We start from the raw sequence: 17,937 nt of genomic DNA on the forward strand, positions 1-17,937 counted from the left end.
TTTTTTTTTTTTAAAGATATGGGCAGATAAACTATGACCCTACTACATAGGCCCTAAGATATCTAAAGTCTCAGAGAAATAATAGTAATGAAAAGGAACATTTGTCTCATACTTTATAATGATATATTTTACACATACAAGAATATCTTAATATGCCATATTGCTTCAGCTTTTGTTTTTTAAAGAAATAGAACATTGCACTTCCGATATATGCTTCCTATGTATTTTCTCCCAGTCTCCTTCCTCTTTGACTAGAGAAGACACTATGTTGAATTTAAAGTTTTTAAATTCTCATCCACGTTTTTAGGCTTTTGTTACGTGCTGTATGTCCGTAGCAGAGGTTGGCCAGCTGGCCTACAGGCTTTATTAGAACACAGCTATGCGCATTCATTGTTATTGCTGCTCTCGTGCTACAGTTTTGTTTCTAGTTTTCTGGACCTGTCACCATCTCCTAACCACCTTCAACACCAGCCACCACCCTTTCATCTCAGTTGGCCTAGGCAAAGGAAAGTTATCTTTTCAAACATTCCGGTTTTTTTAATCTACATAGAAGTCATCTTTTCCAAATTAAAAAAAATATATATCTCTAGAACCTTATCCTCTGAACACTATTTAAAAAAAATAAGCAAAAACCTAATAAAACCAAACCTTAACAAACTCCTATTCAGAAAAGTTTTTTTGTTTTCTGTTTTTATTTTTTGGTAAAAACAAAGATGAACTAAAACGTGAAAAAATGAAAGTTTTGTTCCCTTTGATTTTTACCCCCTCTCTTCTAGGCTTTTTCTCAGCCCCTTCTAAAGGGAGCATCTGACCAGGGACAGCATATTTTTCAGCTTTTCTCTCTGTCTTCTGTTTTTAAAACCTTGGTAGATGTCGAATTTCTACTTAGAAAGTCACTGATTGCCCATGTTCCAGGAGTCTGAGCCCAATCAGAAGAACGAAACCACAGGGTACTTTGAGCAGGTAAAGGTTGATGTAAGAATTATTAACTGTAACAGAGAATTGGAGTAACATGAGATAAACTAGTAAGAATTGAGCACATGGAAAGATGTTCATTATCATTAACCATCATGGGAATGCAGACAAAACCGCAGTGACACACTTGCCCTCAGCCTAGCTCTCTCTAATTATCCATTTTTGCATATCTTTTTTTGTTTCATTTGCTTCGTTTTCTTTTTCAGTTAGCAATTATGCTTATGCTGGATCTCCTATGACTGCCTTTGCTACGTGTTTTTGTTTTGTGTTTTGTCTTTGTTTTGGCAGTCCTTTTAAATTTATTTTTCATTTTATTTTGCTCATTTTTAATCCATCATGGCTTTCAGGACTCTTAGTGTATTTTCAGCAACATCCACTTTGTTCTCTTCTGTTGAAGCTTTGTTTTTATGATCACGTCGTTTTTCTGAATGCTAATTTAGTTTTATTTAAAAAATATTGTTTTACTGTTTTTTCCCTGAGCTCTTCCTTTAATTTCTTTTCTTAGTTACCTCTTGTTTTACAGAGCCATTCGGGAGTGGGTAGGGCTGGGAGAATCTTTGTTAAGGATCTTTATCTATTCTGTGACAAAATTTATTTTGTCGAGTGGTCTTCATCTACCGCGTTTCCACCTTGACCTTCCTCGTTCCTTTCTTCCACTTTTATTGTAGTATTTCTGTTTAAATCCTGTACTGCTTCCTTTTTATTATTGTCCTGATATACCCTTCCCTTTTCAAATGACCAGTGTTGTATGACTAACGCCAGATCATTTGGATTTGAATCCTGGCTCTGCCACTTACTAGCATTGTGACCTTAGACAAGATAATTTAATCTTTCTGTGCCTCAGTTTCTTCTTCATATAGTGGGAATGATAATCTCATAGGATTGTTGAGAAGATTCATCGAATTAAATCATACAAAACTCTTAGAACTGTAGTTGGTTCACAGTAAGTGCTTCATTTCATGAATATTAGCAATATTAATTATTGTATCCCTCACAATGACTTGCAATTAGAAAATGCACAATTCTTAATAGAATAATTTAATACATTGCATATTAATTAACTACTTAAATCTGCGTAGTCATGCATAAAGTCTGAATAGGAAGTATGCATTCAGCAAAAATGTTATAAAAAATTGATGAGCTTTTTCAGTAATTGTTTGGGAAGCTAGATAATAAATAGTATTTAATAACTTCTAATTAGCTTGCCTCAAAAATATTCACAGGAGACATGCTCAGGAAATACTTTGTGGTTTTTGCTCTATGTAAATTTGTCATAATTGAGTTTCTATCAGGAAATACTTTGTGGTTTTTGCTCTGTGTAAATTTGTCATGATTGAGTTTCTATCAATTGTGGCTGATATCCGAAGGTCGGCAAAATTCTGACATTTCAGACAAAAACTTGTTGCCTGGTGTAGTTCTGTAAATAACCATATTATAGGATGTTTAAAAAATGACAGAAGTTTGGTACAGTTTGTTTCAGTGAGTTCAAATTTTAATTAATTTTATTTTTATGACTGATTCAAATAACCTAGCTTTATGTACCTTATGTGCCTTTTGTACCTTTTTTAGAGTGTATTATAACTGACTGAATATTCAGTCAGTGAACAGATAGTTTTTGAGTACCTACCAGGGATACCATGGTCAACAAAATAAACATGTTCCTTGCCTCGATTAGCCAAAACATAAATGTTTAACAAATACTCATAAGATTATAAGCACGTTATGTAATGGAATGGAGATATGCAGGTGCTGTGAGAATTTGTAATGGAGAGGTCAAAAGTGTGGAGATAGGTAAGGTTTCTCTGGGCAATTAACCTTTAAGCTGAGACTTAAAGAATGAGTGTGAGTTGGCTAGATGAAGCGGTGGAGTCAAAAAAGCTTTAGCCTGATGTTAAGAGAGAACATGGTGAGTTCAGAACACTGAAAGACATTCAGTGTTGTGGACTCATAGAGGTTAGGTGGTAAAAGATGGCCAGAAATGTGGGAGGAGAGGTGGTCAGGAGCCAGATCATGCAGAGTCTTATAGGCTCTGTTGAAGGGTTTGGGACTTTACTGTAAGGATAGTAGGGGAAATTTACAGAGTGAAATAAGTTCACATCGGCTGCTGTGTGGAGAATGAATTAGAGAGGATCAAGAATGTATATGGGGGGCTTATTAGGAGGTTATAGTAGTAGTCCAAGCAAAGGATTATAGTGACTTGAAATAGGATGGTGGCAGTGAAGATGGAGGCATGGGTGGATTCGATAAGTATTTAAGAGGTAAAATTCATAGGATTTGATGACTGATAATATTTGGAGGATGAGATGAGAGTGAGAAGGAAGGTAATGTGCAGGATAATTTCTAGGTTTCTGACAGAAGCACCTTCTTGAAGGTGTTGCCTTTTATTGAGATGGTGGACACTGGAGAAAGAGGTTTATAGGGAGTCTGAGACATCTGTAAAAATCTAGAGGATGATATGGAATAGGAAGTTAAATAAATGGACTTGGAACGTAGGAGAGATATCTAGAAGGAATATATAAAGTTTGGGATAATGATAGTAATTGAAGTCACAGAAGTGGAACGAGGTTGCCTTAGGGGGTATCTACAGAATGAGAATTTAAAAAAAACTTCAGACAGTACCCCAAGCTTCTCTCTACATTAAAAATTGCCATATATAAATGTGTGTGTATACACTAAAACTATATAATATACTACACACACACACACACACACACACAAATTATACCTTTAGTATATATTACTCTTTGGAATGTATACAAATTACATTAATTATATCTACAGTTGGGGCATGTAATTAGAAATATTTTTAATTTTAAACACTTCTTGAGTATTGCTATGTAGTAGATGCTATGCTGTTAAATGCTGGTGATTCACAGATCTAAGTTATGGATTCTGCTTTCAACCCGCATGCTAATTCTTTGTAGAGAGAAAAATAAACAAGATGTTTTATAAATGCTATGACAGAGATAAGCATGGGATGTTATGGGAGCACAGACAGCCAGGGTGTAGGGCTATGATTAAGGAAAGCTTCTTGAAGGAGGTAAGGCTTGAACAGCGTCCTAAAAGGTGCATTGGTATTGCTAGGCAAAGTAGGCAGTGAAAAGGCTCTTACCACCATGCTGTACCTTCTCTCACCATTTCAGATGCCATTTCAGAGAGGTCAAGTCCTGGGTAGGATAAAAAGCAAGATCAGATCCTGGTGGGTTGAAGAATGACCAGGAAATGTGAAGTCAGACAGCTCCTTTAGGGAAGGGTCTGAGTTTGACTGCCTTTGAGTCCCTTGTGCCTTGCATAATTCCTGGCACTTAGTGTTTGTTGCATTAGCTTTGGACAAGAGAGACACTTCATTTTCTGAGATAAGATGCATATGTGAGGAGAGGCTGAGTCCAGATTGCTGCGTTCCCTCTACATGCTGAAGAGAGCTTACCATGAGCAGTTGCAGCTCTTTACCTGCATGCTCTTTTATGGCTCTGCAGGGAGGCCAAGTGTACCCCCACAGCCAGAAAAATTCTCAGCATGAATCTGTTATGTTTTCTTCTAGTCTTTTTTTTTTTATAGTTGAGGGTACGATACCTATGTCTTAACATTTTTCTTTCAATATTATATCATAAGCATTTCCCATGTGAAGTTAATAAAATATTTTAATAAATAGCATCTTAAGTGTCTGCATAATCTTTTTTTGGATGTTTATTGAATATTTATCTGAACATTTAGTTTAAAGTTCTTTTTTTAACTTTTAATTTTGAAGTAATTTCAGACTTACAAAAAAATTGCAAAAATATTACAAAAGCCTTTCTATATATCCTTCAGCTAGTTTATGGTGGTGTCTATCAGAGTTCTCCATTGTAAAGTTACTCTTTTCCCCTCTGTAATAAGTATCTTGTGGGGAGATACTTTAAGACTATATAAATACCATTTCTCAAGAATTTACCCATTAATTTTAGCATCCTTTGTTTTTTAGCTGAATTATTTCTAAAATGGTCTCTAAAAGATTTTCTAATTACATTATTCCTCTGCATTCATCTGTTGACATTCCATTCCATAGGAGAGTTTTCTCCTCTCCTCATTTAGTAGATTCTTATTTAAGGGGTTATAAATTGCTCCAGGTTTGGCCATTAGGCTTCTTTTTTTTTTTTTGACATGTCCTCACTCTTTGAGCATTTTTCTGCTTTCAGGTACAAAAATGGTTTCAACATCTGGTAAGGCAAATCCTCATCTCATTATTTTTTCTTTAAAAAATTTCTTGGCTCCTCTTGGGCATGAAGTCTTCAGATTGACTTTAAATATTAAAAAAATAATGGATTTTGATTGGAGTTAGACAATTTATAGAGAACTGACATTTCAAGAAGGTGGACATATTTCCATTATTGAATATTCTCACTTAAGAATCTTCTATTTCTATATTTATTTGGATCTTTTATGTCCTTTGGTGAAAACCTTGCTTATTTCCTCCTAAGTTTATTCTTAAATATTTTATAGTTTTTGTTGCAATCATGAGTGGTATTTTTTTTCCTTATATTTTCTAATTGGTTATTGCTGGTATAGTTTTTAAGATGCTTTTTATTTAATCTTAGAATCACCTGCTTTATTGAACTTCCTATTCTAATATTTCTACAGTTGATTCTCTTGGCTTTTCTAGGTAGACAATTATATAATCTGTAAATGATGACTTTTATTATTTTGTTTATCATATTTATACATAATTTCTTTCTCATATATTTTGTGGGTAAGATATCTGAGTGGGGGTGGGGAGGGGTGATCCTGGGAAGTCTTCTTGCCGATGTGACATTTAAGAGGACTATCAAAGAATGTGCAGCAGGTGAAACAGAGTTGGGGAGAATGTATTCCAGACAGGCCTTGAGAAGAGAAACAATAAGGCAACGTTCAGTGGAAAGAAAGAATGGCTAGACCATAGGACACAAATGAGGTTGGGAGACGCAAGAGATGGGTTGGAGAGTAAATAGGGGTACAGTCAGTAGTTGCTAGATTCTAAGGTCAATTACTCCATTATAGAAGAATTGAGAATTTAATGAAAGGTATGTTACACAGAATGGCCCACCAAAGATGTTTATATCCTAACCCCTGGAATCTGAAAATATGTTACTTTATATGGCAAAAAAATTGCATATAAAGGTAAGGCTATTGACCTTCAAACAGCGGGGAGATTATCTTGAATTGTTCAAGTGAGCCCAGTCTAATCACATGAGCCTGAAAAGCAAATAAATTTCTCTGGCTGGAAGCAGAAGCAAGATGTGGTAGAAGGGAAAATTGGAGAGCTTCACAGTGAGAAGGACTTAACCCACCATGGCTGTAGGGGACCACATGGAAAACATGAGAAGGAATACAGGAGCAGAGACTGACAACCAGCAAGGAAATGGGGACCTCGGCCTTACAGCTCCAGGAACTGAATTTGGCCAACAACAGCCTGAATGAACCTGGAAGTGGATTCATCTCCAACATCTCCAGAAAGCCCTGCTGACCATTTGGTTTTGGCCTTGTGAGACTCTATGCAGATGACCCAGCTGAGCCGCACTATACCTGGACTTTTGGCCTACAGAATTCTGAGAAAATAAATTGGTGTTGTTTTAAGCTGCTAAGTTTGTGGTGTTTTATTACAGCAGCAGTAGAATGCTGGTACTAAGGGGTTTAGACAGGGAACTAATATCCGATTTTGTGTTAACAGACTACTCCTGTACTGTGTGGAAAATGGATTTGGGAGAATGCAAATGGAGGCCGGGAAGCTTGTCTGTAGGAAAACAGTGGTGGCATGGATGGAGGGTAGTGATGGTGGGGATATGATTTATACTTATTTGGGAGGTTGGAATTGCCAGAATTTGGTTACTGATTCGATGTTGGGAATGAGGAAGCGGTGGGACACAGGATGACTGCCGAGTTCTGGCTTGGATGCTGAGTGACTGGCAAAGCTGTTTCTTGACACGGAGATGAGCAGGTTGGAGGATGCTGTGTCATGAACTCAGTGGTATTTCCAGGTGTTCTTCATTTTGAAATTCTGTAAATACTTATTTTAAAGTAGAATATATCGATAAGATGATTGCTTTATCTTTTAAGACCTAAATTGGCTTTCTTGTGTGTTTTTTATTTTTTCAGGTCATGTAGGAAATCGTAAATCATGTGAAGATGGGACTCTTGGTATTTGTGCGCAATCTGCTGCTAGCCCTCTGCCTTTTTCTGGTATTGGGATTTTTGTATTATTCTGCGTGGAAGCTACATTTTTTCCAGTGGGAGGACTCCAGTAAGTATGGTCACTCTAGCCTACTCCCAGGAAAAGCCTGTTGCAGATAAGTTACTGGGTTTTCATCTGGCTGCAACGCTCTTATATTCTTTAGAGGTGGGCAGTGAGAGTAAACTGACCATTTCTGGTTTTTAGGTTTAGAAATAAACTACCACTTTCATTGCTGTAGATTAAGAACTTAAAAAAAAAAACTGCATGCCATGGCAAATCCTTTAGTGAACTTAGTAAAAATGTGCTGTTCTTCAATAAAAACTCAAACTATATTAGTACTTCTAGTTCTTAAATGTTGTTCTTTTTAATTAGCGTATTGTTGCTCCCACTTGCCATTTATTGACTGAGGGCTTGGTAGTAAAGTTGATTTTCTTTTGCCCTTAAAAAATTCATCTTTACCTTTTCCTTGAATTTTCAGTTTTCAATTTAATGTTGCCTTTGTTTTATTTTCCCTAAAGAAATTTCATCTATTTCCCCTTTTTATTAGCCCTTGCTGGTACTGAACTTATATATAAATAGAATAATGGCTTCCCCCCTCACCCCTCCCTGCAATGAGTAACTCCTAATCTCTTTCTTCCATGTGTACCTTAGGTCTTATGTGTTACCCAGCATTGTTCTACACAGCTGCCTGAACCCCTCTGGCTTAGTTTGGATTTACCTATTATTGCCCGTGTTATGGTTTTAGGCTTACAGGTGAAGGGCTTGCGTTGAGTTGAGCGGCATCAGGCTTTGCATATTCTCTTCCTGACTGTAGCTTGAAGTATCATGCAGTGACCACAAGTAGTTTTCCTTTTGGTTCTTTTGTCTAAAGGCTGTTTGAGCTCCGTGCAGGAAATTTCAGGTAGTCTGTTCAGATTCCTAGGGAATGCATCTTTTCTAAAGTAGTTTTATTTTTACAAACATCTACCAGATACCAACGTAGAATTCACTTGAGAGTAGAGTTAGTCTTTAGGTATGAGATTAAAATGAGTTCGAGTGAATTGAAAGAGGCAACTGGCGGTTGGCCTTATATTGAGACCTTAACATGGTAACTGTTCCTATGAAGTAGTTCATTTATTTTTCACATGGCTCAAACTGCTGAAGCAATTTCAAGCCAGTTTTAAAAATATAGTGTTACATCTTTTATTTATTGTTTTATATGAAGTGTTTAAGTGCCTCTTAAATGCTTAGCTTATAATTATCACTAATTACTTTTTGTTTCCGGAGTTAATTTAAATTTCTCTGCTCCGACTTATTTTTAAATCATGAAGACTACTCAAGATAAGGAAGGCTTATATCAGTGCAGTTGAAAAATTCTGTAGTTAGAGGCATTATGTGTATCTGTAATGGGTGGATTCATCAGTATCCATAAAATAGATGGAATTATGTGCAGAGGTGGGGGTCTCTTTGTCTCTTAAGAGCTACTGACCTGTAGAAGACATAATCAAGGATTAGATAATATTTTCCTAGAGAAGTCAAGAAAGACATTAACTTTATGGAAGACCTATTATGTGTCAGGTTTTAGGCTAGACAGTTTACACATTTAATTCAATTCTTACTATAACGGTGTAAAGATGCTATTATTATCTCTATTTTCCAATTGAACAGACCGAAGTATTTAGTTTAATTAGTTTACCTAAGTTACACAGCTAATTTATTAGATCTGGAATTTTCTATTTTTAGAAATCCTAAATTTCTGTCTTTAAAACCTATGTTCATTATTTTATTGAAAAGTATAATAAACACTAAGGATAGGATTTAATTTTGTATTCTAATTGGTAGAAAGAGAGAGGAAAGGGACTCAGAGAAGAATAGTAGGGTATCAGGAGGGAGACAGAGAAAGAAAAAGGAAGGAAAATAAGGGGAAGAGAAAGAGAAAGTCCTCTAGATGACAAAGGGGTTGATTAAGTTGGAAGTGACATGGTGCTGCTATTCACTAGTGCTGTAGACTTCAGTAATTTATTAATAGTTATCTGCTGTCCTTTGGGTTAGTTGTTAGCTGACTAACTAGTATTCACATCTTTTCTGTTATTCTGACTCTCAAGCTTTTTAGATATTTGACTTTGAATAGGTTGTTTAGACCTTCTTACTGTAGCATATTATGTTCTGTGCTATAATATTAGAGAACTGAGTAATACGACCAACTCTGATGGCTTACTTACTAAGTTAGCTGAAGGAGTTTCCCAAAACAGATGACTGCTGTGTAAGTGAAACTTAGGCTTTGGTTTAGTAATATTGATGATGATGCCAATAATAATGAAATGAAAATAACAATTTATTGTCTACTATACTGTCTGTATTGTAATGGGAACTTTGTATTATAATCTCATTTAATCTTCATAGTTTATATTGATTATTATTATCCTCTTTTACAGATGTAGAAACAGGCTTCAAAGAAGCTCAGTAATTAAGTTAGCATGTCTTTATCTGGAGAGCTCAGAGGGCATTTTCAAGTATGAGAAATAAATATCTTTAGTATTACTTTTTTCTTAATTTTTATACTACTTATGACTTTACCACAATTACCTATTGGACCTCCTTCATGGTGGGAGACAGGAATCTAGAGTTTTTTATTAAATTATTCATTCTACTAGCAGTACATTCCTGTTATGGTCCAGGTACTGTTCTGTTTAAACTGGATATAAGATGAGCATGGACCTTTATGCTGTCAGCCTATAATGTGAGAAAGAAATAAAATAACTATTAAAATGCCTTATATTCTAAACAACAGGTCTGACTAAAATGCCATGTTAGAGCATAGAATCCCTTCCAGATAGAAAATTTTATGATTTCATTATCTCAAGGCATATTGTTGAAGGATGCAAACTGCTTTGTTTTTAGCAGCTGAGAGCTACATATGGCAAAGGCTTAGTCAGATTGCCAGGACTTGGGTCAAAAACTTAATCTGAAAGACTGCAAGACTGAGATTGGTCTAGTTATTAATCTGTTTTTAAAAAGTTCTGTTGTTTGCAATTTCCAGTTCCACATGTTAAGGAGCTTGAAAGTTGCTACTTTGTCCTAACAACAAGTAAAAAACTGAAAAGACTGAAAAATCAATAACTCTTCTTGTATCCATAAGAGAGAAGAGGACACAGGGCAAGCTGCTGCCCCCCAAGATTGGAGAGACAGGTGAATACATAGTCTCATGCAGAAACTGTCACAGAAGCTACTGTCATAATAGGAAAACTTGAATTATAATTGACAAATTGCCGGAGGCTCAGTGTAGACAAGAAAATTCCAGGAGGACCCAGTCACAGGGGGTCCCCACAATACGTGAGATTTACCTCCAGGAGCTCGACCAGATTCTCACAGTAAACATTGGAGAAAAATCTCCTCATGCATCATTCCGGCAGGGAGTGAGGAAAAGGAATCATTTTGAAATATACCAGAGCACTTTGTTCTTCTTAACAAGGCCTGCCCTGAAGAGAAACTGGTTAGCCAGAGCCTGACCTGTTGGAGTATTATCAGAGCCTAAGTGACCAAGTAAGGGACATACCGACTCCAGCCATCTCTAGCTTTACACATGGGAGAAAGGAAATAGCCAGCTCCAGCCCACGCTAGCCATCTTATCCCACCTAATTGGGGAGAGGAATACTGAGAAATGCTTGTGAAGTTCACAGTCCAGAGTCATAGGCTCACTGAAAGACTGAGACCTAACCATAGAACTATAGAATATTTCCCTTCCCCCTCCACATCACCACCACATTAATAAAGCCCTATTTATAGCAGTTTGTTTTACCCGGTACATCATGTCTGGCTATCAAGAAAAGATAAAGTGTAACAAAAGGCAAAAAACAATTTGAAGAGACAGAGCAAGCATTAGAACCAGATGTGTCAGGGATATTGGAATTATCACACTGGCAACTTAAAACAACTATGATTAATATGCTAAGGGCTCTAATGGATAAAGTAGACAGCATGCAAGAACGGATGGGCAATGTAAACAGGAAGATGGAAATCCTAAGAAAAAAAAACAAAAAGAACCACTAGAGATACAAAACATGCCTTTGGTGGGCTTATTAGTAGACTGGACACAGCTAGGGAAAGAATCTCTGAACTAGAGGATATATCAATAGTATCCTCAAAAACCAAAAAGAAAGAGAAGAAAGACTGAAAAGGAAAAAAAAAAAAAAAAGAGCAGTATATCCAAGGACTGTGGGACAACTACAAAAGGTAGTTACCCACATAATAGGAATACCAGAAGTAGAAAAAAGAAAGGAACAGAAGAAATATTTGGAATAATAATGACTAAGAATTTCCCCAAATTAATGTCAGACACCAAACCACAGATCCAGGAAACTCAGAGAACATGTAGCAGGAAAATGCCTAAAAGACTACACCTAGGCATATAATTTTTAAAACTACAGAAAATCAAAGATAAAGAAAATTCCTGAAAGAAGCCAGAAGAAAAAAAATACCTATACAGGGACACAGATAAGAATTATATATCTCACTTCACCTCAGAGACCATGTAAGTAAGAAGAGATTGGAGTGAGATATTGAAAGTGTTAAAAAAAAACCCACCAACCTAGAATTCTGTGCCTTGTGAAATTATTCTTCAAGAGAGAATGGACTCTCAGATAAACAAAAATTGAGGGAGTTTGTTTCTAATAGACCTGCCTTGCAAGAAATGTTTTTCAGAAGTTCTTCAGAGAGAAGAAAATAATATTGATCAGAAACCCATATCTACATAAAGGAAGAGCATTGGAGAAGGAATAAGTAAAGGTAAAATAAGAACTTTTATTTTTCTTAATTCATGTAACAGATAACAGTTCAAAATAATAATACCATCAATGTATTTGATTACGTATGGTTATGTATAGATCATATATATGCATATACAAGTGCACTTATGTATAAATGAAATGAATGACAGAAATAATACAAGGGGTGAGAGGTAGGCATTAGGATTATTTTATTATAAGGTACTGACACTACGTGTGTGGTGGTGTAGCGTTTTTTGAAAGTGGACTTGAATTTGTTGTACAAAGTAAAAACAGAAGTATAACCAATCTGCTAAGAAAAAGAAGTATATGGAATCATAAAATGCTCAGTTAAAAACAAAAGCTATAAGAAGTAAAAGACAAAAATGGGAACAAAGAACAAGCGCAACAAATGGAAAACAGTAATACATATGGTATTACTTCAGCTATATCAATAATCAGTTTGAACATCAATGGTCTAAATGCACCAATTAAAAGGCAGAGATTGTCAGAGTGGATCAAAAAATAAGGACAGATCCAGCAGGAAGAAAATCAGTAATGACATCGTTGAACTCAACAGCACCATCAATCAACTGGATATAATCGAGATGTATAGACCACTTCTTTTAACTTCAGCAGAATACTCAATCTTATCAAGCTCACATAGACATTCAACAGTAAAGACCACATTCTGGGTCATAAAACATACCTTAACAAATTTGAAAAGGTAGAAATCATACAATGTGTTCTTTCAGATGACAAGAAAAACTAGAACTTGGTAACAGGAAACTGGAAAATACAAAAATACATGGATTTAAACAGTACACTTCTAAATAACACAAGAGTCAAAGAAATATCAAAAGAAATTTTAAAATATTTTGAATGAAAATGAAGACACAACTCACCAAAATTTGTGAGATGCCACAAAAGCAGAGGGAAATTTATAGCGTCGGATGCATATATTAGAAAAAAGGAAAGATCTAAAATCAATAATCTTAAGTTCCCATCTTAGGAAGCTAGAAAAAGAAGAGCAAATTAAATCCAAAGGATAAGGAAGAAGAATAATAAAAATTAGAGCAGAAATCAGTGAAATTAAAAATAGGAGAACAATAGAGAAAATCAATGAAAACAAAACCAGTTTTCTTGAAAAGATAAATAAAATCAATAAGTCTCCAGCCAGGCTAACTAAATAAAGAAGAGAGAAGACACAAATTACTAATATTAGAAATGAAAGAGAGATTATCACTACTAATCCCGTGAATATTAAAAGAATTATAAAGAAATACTATGAACAACTCTATATCTACATATTTGATAGCCTAGATGACATGGACCAATTCCTTGAAAGGTATCATTTGCGAAAACTCAGAAAAAGAAATTGATAATCTTCATAGACATATATCAAAGAAATCAAATCAATAATACCTTCCAGAACAGAAAGCACTGGGCACAGATGGGTTATTAAGCCAATTTTCTACCATCTCTTTCAGAAGAGAGAAGCAGAGGAATACTTTCCAACTCACTTGTTAGGCCAGCATTACCCTAATACTAAAACCAAATAAAGACATTACAAGAAAACTACACACCAATATCTCTCATGAACATAGATGGGAAAATTCTAAATAACAGCAAATCAAATCCAATAATCTGTATAAAGAATTTTACACCATGGTCATGGGATTTATCAGGTATGCAAGACATTCAACATTCAAAAATCATTCAAACATCAGGCTAAAGAAGAAAAATCATGTCAATAGATGCAGAAAAGATATTTGAAAAATTCAACACCTAGTCATGATAAAAGCTTTCAGTAAACTAGGAACAGAAGGAAATTTCCTCAACTTGATAAGGTATATCTACAAAACAAACAAACAAAGAAACTACAGCTAATGTCATAATAGTGAGAAACTAGAAGCTTTCCCACTAAGATCAGGAGCAAGGCAAGGATGTCCTCTCTCACCACACCTTTTCAACATTCTACTGGAAGTCCTAGCTAATGCAATAAAACAAGAAAAAATAAAAATTACGCAGATTGCAAAGGAAGAAATAAAACTTTTTGTTCAAAGATGGCATGATTATCTTTAGAAAATCCAAAGAATTTTGACAGAAAATTGAACCAGTACATGATTATAGCTAGGTTGCAGAACACAAGGTTAATATACAAAAGTCAATCAGTTTCCTATAAATCAGCAATGAACATGTGGAATTTAAAAACACAATACCACTTACAAATGGTAATACCCTTAAAGTACTTAGATATAAGTCTAACAAAATGTGTATAAGATCTATATGAGAAAAACTATAAAACTCTAATGAACAAAATAAAAGAAATGGAGAGAGAGATTCTCTGTTCATGGACAGGGAGACTCTATTGTCAAGGTGTCAGTTCTTCCCAAGTTGATCTGTAGATTCAAGGTAATCCAGTAAAAATCCCAAGTTGTTTTTTGAACACCAATAAACTGATTCTAATGTTTGGGAGAGGCAAAAGACCTAGAATAACCAGCATGATATTGTGGAAGAAGAACAAAGTTGGAAGACTGGCATCGCCTGACTTTAAGACTTACTGTAAAGGTACAGTAATCAAATAGTGTGGTATTGGGAAAAGAATAGACAAATATTCCATGGAACAGAATAGAGGGCCCAGAAATAGACCCACATAGATACAGCCAACTGATCTTTGACAAAGGGGGAAAGGCAATACTGTGGAGAAGAAGACAGTCTTTTCAACAAGTGGTGCTAGAACAACTGGACACCCAAATGCAAAGAAATGATTCTAGATCAGACCTTATACCTTTCATAAAAATTAATTCAAAATGGATCACAGACCTAAATGGAAAACACATAACTGTAAGGTTTTTAGAAGAGGAGAAAATCTAGACAACCTTGGGTTTGGTGATAACTTTTTTAGATATAACACCACAGGCATGATCTATGGAAGAAAGAGCTGATAAACTGGACTTCATTAACATTAAAAACTTTAGCTCTATGAAGAGAGTGAAAGGACAAGCCACAGTTTGAGAGAAAACATTTATAAAAGACACACTTGTTAAAGGTCTGTTATCCAAAGTATATAAAGAACACTTAAAACTCAACAATAAGAACAAAGACAACCCAAAATGGGCCAAAGACTTCACCAAAGAAGGTATACAGATGAAAAATAAATATGAAAAGATGCTTAACATCATATGTTATCAGGAAAATGCAAATTAAAACAAAAGTGAGATAAAATTACACACCTATTAGAATGGCCAAAATATGGAGCACTGATGACACCAAATGCTGAAGAAGATGTGGAACATCGGGAATTCTCATTGCTGATGGGAATGCAAAATGGTACATCTACTTTGGAAGGCAGTTTCTTACGAAACTAACCATACTCTTACACTACAATCCAGCAATTGCATTTACCCAAAGTAGTTGAAAACTTCTGTCCACACAAAAACTTGCACATGGATGTTTATAGCAGCATTATTCATAACTGCCCAAAATTGGAACCAACCAAGATGTTCTTCAATAGTTGAATAGATGAATAAACTGTAGTACATCTGAGCAATGGAATATTATTCAGTGCTAAAAAGAAATGAGCTATCAAGTCATGAAAAGAAATGGAGGAACCTTAAATGCATATTGCTAAGTGAGAGAAGCCAATCTGACAATGCTATGTACGGTATGATTCCAATTATATGATATTCTGGAAAAGGCAGAACATTGGAGACAGTAAAAGGATTAGTGATTACCAAAGGTTCGGGGTAGAGGGAAGAATGAATAGGCAGGGCACAAAGAATTTAGGGTATTAAATCTGTATGATATTATAATGATGGATATATGTCATTATACTTTTATCCAAACACAGAATGTACTGTGTAATGTAATGTAAACTATGACTTTGGTTGATAGTGATGTGTCAGTGTAGGTTCATCAGTTTTAGAAATATACCTGTACAGGTGGGGGATGTTGATAATGGGGGTCAATATACATATGTGGGGGCAGGGAGAATATGAGAAATCTCTGTACTTTTCCCTCATTTGGCCGTGAACTTAAAACTGCTCTAAAAATTTTTTAATAAAAGAGAAGTATTTAGAATTTATCATACACTATGTGTATATGTGCAAGTATATACAGACAGGAGCATATAGAGTTAGTAAAAATATATGTATGTATATTTAAATAAATGAACAAATCAACATAGTCTTGGAGTTAGAAAGATTGGACGTGCTTCAGTTCATCTCCAAAATACTTATATAATACTTACATTTCTTATATTATAGAATACTTATATTTCTCTTGGCTCCGATGCTTTATTCAGGTCATTGCCTATAAGAGTTGAGTAGTTGCCTTTTATATAGGCCTGATTCCTATGATTCATGTAATGGAAGTTTTACGTATTTTAATTATTTTAATTTTTATTTGTTTTTAATAAATTAAAGTGGATTTTTCATAAGATTAATTTCCTGTGTTATTGGACCTTTAAAAATTTATACCACAACGTTTAATATAGCAACTCCCAGTTTGGGTCTGATATCGAGAGAAGGATAAATTTAACTTAGCTTAAGCTAAGCCTGTGGCTTAGGGTGGCACAACTGGTATCAGGCTAACCCTCTCTCTACACACAGCTGTGGAACTGGATAAAATAAATTAGGCAACTCTTGTCAAGCAGTGGACAATAGCTAGTATAAAATTTTAGTACCCAATAGAAGGAAAACTCATGAGGTGAGGTCCACAGTTGCCAAGTTCTCATTTTGGGGACAATCTCCCAGCCCCGTTCATAGAGCTGGAATCTAAACACTCTGTGATGTGTCCACTAAGCTGAGGAGTCAGAGGTCAGAGTTCAGGGAAGTTGAAGCAGTTGGAATCCGTGGTATGGCCGTCACTGAGTAGAGAATTATTCGGAGAGAGGGTCCCAGAAGTCTGTGGAGGGAATTCCTATGAGCCAGTAGCTGAGTGCTGGGCTATCTATGCACAGGGAAAAACCACCTGAGGCTTAATCGTATAGATAGCAGCTGCTACAAGATGAAAGTAGATGTCTAGCCAGTGTTGGGGTAATGAAGTACCAGGGTCTTTGAAGTTACAATCCTGCCAGAGTGAAGAGATCTCATTAACACTTTAACTCCCTGACATCCAGCTCAGACACCAGAAAGGCCTGGCCTTAGGAAGAAAGATCTCACTATAGAGTAAGGTCTACTCAAGACACCCTAAAAAGGCCTAAAACCAAGCCCCAGCTTGGGTCTCATCAAGTTAGAGAAGTCAAAAATACCATCGACTTTCCTCAGTTCTATATTAAACATAGCATAAAATGTTGGCTGTACATATTCAAGGTGGTCAGGTGATAATTGAACTGCCTATTAAAATACAAATTAATACTCTTCAGAGGAAGATAATAATATTCATGGTTTCTACCTGTAATATCCACAGTGTCCAGTGTTCAATAAGAGGTTACTAGACATAAACAAACAGGAAAACATCTATATTAAGAAAAAAACCTAAGATATGATTTTCATCAAGTAAGATAGCCCAGATATGAATAATGTAGCATTAAAGAGAAATACAGTGAACAGAAAGTCTCAGCAGGGAAATTGAAATTATAAAAAGTAACCAAATGCAAATTCTAGAACTGAAAACTATAGTAACAGAAATGAAGATTTCACCTAATAATAGATTGGGTTTCAAGAAGTCGATGAATTTGCAGAGAGTGCTTTAGAAGTTATCTAATCTGAACCACAGAAAGAAAATATATTGAAAAGTGAGCAGAGCCTCAGGGACAATGTAAAATTGCCTCATATATATGGGAATTGTAAGAAAGATATTGAAGAAATAATGTCCCAAAACTTCTTAAATTTGGTGAAAAACATTGACTTACAAATCTAAGAAGCTCAGCAAACTCTAAAGGATAAATATTATGGGTTGGGGGTGTCTAGAACATGATAAAACTCTTGAAATCTTTAAAAAGGCAAAAATCTTGAAAGCAGACAGAAAAGGAAACATTACATATGGGGGTAAGAAATTCCACTGACCTTTTGCCATGAATAATAGAGGTGA

The 17,937-nt window shown here is 35.4% G+C and overlaps 1 protein-coding gene across 9 annotated transcripts in view; it reads left to right on the forward strand.

Moving 5' to 3' along the window:
• Positions 1–17,937, forward strand: part of ST3GAL3 (ST3 beta-galactoside alpha-2,3-sialyltransferase 3) — a 182,023-nt gene that overhangs the window by 8,318 nt on the left and 155,768 nt on the right. For all 9 annotated transcript variants that reach the window (XM_023535032.1, XM_011367534.2, XM_011367533.2 and 6 more), the window contains exon 2: positions 7,084–7,228. In XM_023535032.1, coding sequence (XP_023390800.1) covers positions 7,114–7,228 — 115 coding nt within the window. In that variant the 5' untranslated portion in view covers positions 7,084–7,113. The remainder of the gene's footprint in view (positions 1–7,083; positions 7,229–17,937) is intronic.

The sequence above is a fragment of the Pteropus vampyrus genome, unplaced genomic scaffold (genome assembly GCF_000151845.1).
Source record: "Pteropus vampyrus isolate Shadow unplaced genomic scaffold, Pvam_2.0 Scaffold135, whole genome shotgun sequence".
Classification (NCBI taxonomy): domain Eukaryota; kingdom Metazoa; phylum Chordata; class Mammalia; order Chiroptera; family Pteropodidae; genus Pteropus; species Pteropus vampyrus.